A 6,000-nucleotide genomic window follows, 5' to 3' on the forward strand; every position below is an offset into this window, starting at 1 on the left:
CCGAACCTGGGTCCTTTGCAAGAGCAGCCAAGTGCCCTTAACCGCTGAGCCATCTCTCCAGCCCCAGGGGATTGAGTTTAATATCCACTTCTTCTTTGAGTCAGAAGTGACTGGCTTACATCTGCATATTAAATAGCTCTACTAAGTATGGAGGCAGAGTTTACACTAGGAAGTGCTTACCGGGAGAGAGAATGTAGTGTATGCTAAACTCAGTGGCCCTGAATAAGTAGATTGTGCCTAGTCAAGAACCAAGTGAAAATCACCTGGAGTCTTTCCCTCCTGGAACACATATACTGTGTACCTCATTGAGTTCCAGGCTCCCACTTTCAAACTGTGTGCCTTAGTAGCTAATACATGATGTAAAAAGAGTCTAAAAAGTATTGTCCTCCTCTTTGCCCAAGCACCCAAAAAAAAAAAAACCAGAACCCAAGACCCTAGTGTTAGCCCAAGGCCTTAGTGTTACAATCATTCTCATTGCTCTATTTCCACATATTGCCCAAGGTCATGCACTCTCTCCACACTTACCCACCACGCTCGCCCTGCAGGACCTCTGCTACTCTTCCCATGACCTTCTAAACAAAGGTGACATCTGAAATAATAGAAGCACTTCAGTTCCAAGAGACAAACGTCCTAATTCCAGCAAGGTTATTGATTGGCTCCTCTTTTTCCACTCCAGCCCAAGTCTCTCAGGGAAGGTCTTAAACAAGAAACACTCAAGAGAAGAATCAAGCATTAATTGTTGGTCCCTGGAGCTGTACTTTTCAAGGATCAAACAGTATGGTTATCATCTCCCATTACCTCTGCTAAGTTGAGTGAAAGTCAATAACAGTTATTTGGAAGTCAATACTTTGCCATAAGACCAAAGTATCCTAATTAAAAGTGTTCAGGCTGGAGAGTTGGCTCAGCGGTTAAGAGCACTGACTGCTCTTGCAGAGGACCTGGGTTTGATTCCCAGCACCTACATGGTGGCTACAAACCATCCTTAACTCCAGTTCCAGGGGAATCGAAGCCCTCTTCTGACCTCCACAGCATTGCACGACATGGGTGCACTCATACATGCAGGCAATACACTTGTACACATAAAATAAAAATAAAAAATAAATTTTTTAAATGTGCTCAGATTACTTCCTGGCCAGAAACAACATAACAGGGGACATGTATGACCAATATTTCACTGACTTTTGAACAGGTGTATGCACATAGGGTTTCTGCCTTCTGTAAAGTAGCCCTCCATCAATGTGAATGACTGGCACATCTAATATCTGTTCCTATGTAAGCCCACACAGGCTGGGGCCACCATGGCAGACAGACCCTGGATTCTGCAAGCAGTATATTTTTACACTTACCAGGCATGGTACCAGCTAGCACTGCAGCTACTCCATCAGGACCACCAGTGCATGGCACAGATCACTGTGTCAAAGCTGAGCTGTGACAAATTGAAGCAACAGCCCCTCCCCTGACTGTGTTACATACTCCAGGGCTTTAGAATTCTCCATGCTCCCAGTCTTAAGTTTTTATTTCCTTCCCTCTCTTCTCCAGTGGAATCTGATATGAGCTAGCTGGGGCTAGTCTGAGAGGCAGAGCTGAAGACACCACCAGTGTATGCTCTGAACTCCCACATCTCTTACAGCTACGGTGTGATCTATCTTCCAAGGAGTTGTCTTAGTCTAAATACAGAGCAGCCTCATCCCTTCATGCGGCATATCTGAATTGCACTTAAACTTGGACTGGACCCCACACTAGAGATAACACATTGAATTAGATAGTCTTTTACTTAGACTGTCAAAAAATGTAAGTGTGCTATCTAAGAGCTAAGGAAAAACAGACATCTCGGTTTATAGAAACTACCTGGCTCTTGCTGAGTGAGAAGGGTTCAGCTCTTGAAATGCCATCGCTTTCATTCAATCTGCCAAAATAGACAGTTCAGTCAATAAAATGGCAATTGAGTTCAGCAGAGCTTTGATACATTTAGGAAATTCCTGACTTGTTAAAAATTTTCCACATCTGATTCCCTGAAAGTAAGGAGAGATTTAAAGTGCTAGAATGTTCATTCACATTTGAGCCTTGCTGTGAAGGAAGTGCATTTATTTACCTAGGAGGGTCCCCTCCACGCCCCAGATTATCAGGGCTATTGCATACCCGTGAGTCTTATGAGAGTCAAATCCATTGTCTCTAATTGCCAGACACAAGTGACTCCAGATAACTAAGCTAGTGGGCCTAATTATAGATGACAATAGAAAAATACACATCATCTTCACCGGAACGATTCTAGAACCTTCTTTGGGTCTAGAACCTTCAGAGAGATGGGCAACATACTTCAGCTGTGTTATAGAGCCCATCTCAGATTAAAGGACTTTTTGTACTTGTCAATAATCATCTATCCAACCCCTGAAAAAATTAATTGAATTCTATTAAAATGATGGTCTGTAATTTATGAATTTTGGAAATATAATTTGGGAAATTTATGATGGGGATAGATGATTATTTTAAACAATAGTCTTTTTAACTAAAGAGGCCCAATGGTATTATATTAATTAAGGAGCATCAGGCTATACCTGTGTACAGTCAGGGTGGGAAAGCTGACCCTGGGACTGAGCAGTACACTGAATCCATCCTAATTTATTGACTTTGAGAGAAAGGAGCAAACACAGCATCTGCTGTCCTTGGACAAACCTTCCTTTAGACAATAACACTAGAGCTTTGAAATTGCACAGGATTAAGACATAAGTTGGCAAAGTAACAAGGAATGAAGCATCAAACTTCAATCAGTAGCCTGCTTTCAACCTCTGGCTGGCCCCAGCCTGCCCTTCCAGGGCTCCATGCAGTGTGGAGAATTGATGACTTTCCCTCTTCCACACACCTTTGCCAGCCAGCTGGCAAGAGCTCAAGAAAGCAGAGTGCAGAAGCGATCCAAAGAATATGACTGATTCAGTCAGGCTGTTCATGTACCCAGCTCCACAACAAGATTGAACAAAAATACAGACACTTAAGAAGGCATGTTTAGTAAAGATGCTGATTCTTTTACATGACGAGGTCAGCATAACAACAACCCTTCATGCTGTGTATTCCCTTTATTTTACAGCCTTCAACATCCTGGTGAATGTCGGAGTAGTACTAACATATCCAATCCTCATCTCCATTGGGACAGTGCTCAGCGTCCCTGGAAATGCAGGTACTGGTACAATGTGGTCCGTGCAGGTCTGACCACCACAATGCTACCTGCTCATGTTTGCTTTATGCTCTGACTTGTTTCTTCTAGCAATCGAGAATTATGTCCCTTCTCTCGGAAGATGTTTTTAAATATCATGAAGGTGGCAGACAAGAGAGTAACTATGTAGCACATTTAAATTTTGCAGCTACAAAAACACTGTTTTTACTTGGTCCTGCTTTTAGAATTAAATACCAAATGTATCATTTGGGTTTCATGTAATCTCCCTGACAACCTAATTTTGTGGTATTTTTAGAGGAAGTCCTATGGAAACAAAAGGCATCCCGGCACAGGACTCTGAAGAAAACGTCACTAATGAAAGTGCAAGCAATGTACAGGGTGTTGGCTCCCCATCAGACTATCCATGGGGAGCTCAGAAGCTTCCCCTGGGGGATGAGCAGGTGGCCCTCCAGGAAAGGCAGATGACTCACTTCAGGGGCAAGAGGAAAAGCTCTTAATATTTTTCTGGGACAAGCTTTCTAGTGAAACCTGCCAGTGACCGTATAATGATAATGAGTTTATCTGGTGACTAGTCATTCCAACTTTAAAATCCTGTGCTTCCGAGTCTTGAGTACCCATCTTTCTTCCCTTCAGGACAAACAGCAAATGTCTCCTGAGCACTTATTATGTGATCAGGGCCGTAAACAAGAAAGGAAAAGAAATTACATCATTGCTCTCTTATAAACCTTACAACTGAACTTCAAAAAGAAAGCAAACATAACAAAACAACTAGGATCTTTACCAATCATTTGTTATTGAATGTAAACTTGTGTGAGACAGACTCCGAGTGCTATAAGACATTCAGAGAAAAGCAAAGTTGCAAAGAAGTTTATTTATTCATCCATAGATTCACTCATTTGAGAAATAACTTCTGATGACTTTGCAAGTGTCAGGAATATGCTATCACTGGTGACAGATCCTGAATAAGGCATAATTCCTACCTTCAGAGTCATGAATGGAACCAGAGAAACGGAATAACTATAATACAGGGAAACAATTGCTCTGACAGGTGTGTGCACTTAATGCTCTGAGTGGCAAGGCACAGGAGAGGCATCCAAAAGGGTTCTCAGAGGAAGCCCTTTGACAGAGATCTAAGGGATAGTTCAGTTGGATGAAGAGGGATATGAGGAGGGAAGGAAATCAAATATAAAAAGGTCGAATATAGAAAGTGGGTGACAGACGAGTCCACTCCTAGGTATATTCCAAGCAAATTCTGAAAGTCAGGTTTTGAAACTGTCCTTGAAACTATCCCATAATGGGCAAAAGGGAGAGATGCCCCCTTGTTCACCAAATGAACAGATAAACAAATTGGGACACACAGACTGGTATTCAGCCATAAAAGCAATGAAGTATTGATATACGTACAGTAGATGCATGAACTTTTAAAACATTGTGCTAAATAAAAGAAGGCTCTAAAAAGTCAGACATGGTATGAGTCCATTTGTATGAAGCATCCAGAGTAGGTAAATCCACAGAAGAAGAAGACAGATGAATGTCAGAGGCTGGGGAGTAGGGAGTAACTGCTTAAAGGGGACGGGTTTTATTTTGAAGTGACAGAGATGTTTTTGGACCAGGGAGAGGATGATTAGACAACATTTTGAGAGTGCTAAATGTTACTAAATTCACTTTAAATTGTTAATTTTATACTATATTAATTTCACCTCAATTAAACCCTGAAAAAGAACAGCAAATACAAAGACCAAGACACGCACAAGTTTGACTCTTTGAAAATTCAGCACTGGCCCACTGTGACTGGAGAAGGGTGAAGGCATGCTCTGGAAAAGTGCTAAAAGAAAAAATGGAGAGGTTGCTGCGTCAAGATGCGTGGAACCTGAGCTAAGCCTAGAAAAACAAGAATGATTTAGAGAGAAATAACAGGAAGCAAATGTGGATAGTGCTGGGGAATAAAGCTGGCATTTGGGAGTCTTAAGAAGTAGCACTGATTTTGGTCACTTGTTTTTAGGGAAACTTGGAAACAGCCATAGGGTGTGACTAGTGTAATGCTTCCTTCCCCAGCTGTGGATCTCTTGAAGCAGGAGGTGATATTCAATGTGGTCCGCCTGGCTGCCACCATCATTATCTGCATTGGGTTTCTTCTAATGCTACTGCCTGAGGAGTGGGATGAAATCACCCTGAGGTTCATCAACAGCTTGAAAGAGAAGAAGAGCGAGGAGCACGTGGAGGACCTGACTGATGTCAGCGTGCACCTGCGGAGCAGAAGCAGGGCCAACGGGACCGTGTCCATTCCGCTGGCTTAAAGAGAGACACGATTTAGATGCACATATATGTATATTCTGTGAATATAAAATTTTCTCACAACCTGTACACTCAAATGACAGTATCAACTCTGAATTTGGATAAACCATATGTGAAACAATGCCAACAATAAAAGTTTACATTTATATGCATATCCAGGAACTGATGTAAATAATCATAATAAAATTTTCTATTAAAACACATTTTCTGTGTTCTGTTTATTCTACTTGGCAGGAAGTTTCTCTTCACAACTCAAAAAATTTCCTAAAAATGTGATTCAGTTGAATCACAGACTTTTCATCATTTTCTTAAATGAAACTGAGACCTTTTCATTAAGAAAATAAATGATGCGTTTCATATTTATTTGAGTCCAGTAAGAGTCTTAAAGTTTGAAAGCTAGAAAGTTGTTAAATACCAACAGAACACCTCTCTACACAAGACCTACACTGTGCACAGTGAAGGTGTAAAGACAGAAACAACCCATATGCACTCCCACAATGCTTTGAGTAACTCACTGACATCTCTGAGAGGGAAAC

At 41.5% G+C, this 6,000-nt stretch overlaps 1 protein-coding gene across 1 annotated transcript in view; it reads left to right on the forward strand.

Moving 5' to 3' along the window:
* Nucleotides 1-5,663, forward strand: part of Slc35f4 (solute carrier family 35 member F4) — a 293,950-nt gene extending 288,287 nt beyond the window's left edge. Inside the window, exons 7-8 of the mRNA XM_008839517.3 lie at nucleotides 3,083-3,172; nucleotides 5,225-5,663. Of these exons, the coding sequence (XP_008837739.1) occupies nucleotides 3,083-3,172; nucleotides 5,225-5,466 (332 nt within the window). The 3' untranslated portion in view covers nucleotides 5,467-5,663. The remainder of the gene's footprint in view (nucleotides 1-3,082; nucleotides 3,173-5,224) is intronic.
* The last annotated feature ends 337 nt before the right edge of the window (nucleotides 5,664-6,000 follow it).

The sequence above is a fragment of the Nannospalax galili genome, unplaced genomic scaffold (genome assembly GCF_000622305.1).
Source record: "Nannospalax galili isolate Female #2095 unplaced genomic scaffold, S.galili_v1.0 scaffold336, whole genome shotgun sequence".
In the NCBI taxonomy this organism is placed as follows: domain Eukaryota; kingdom Metazoa; phylum Chordata; class Mammalia; order Rodentia; family Spalacidae; genus Nannospalax; species Nannospalax galili.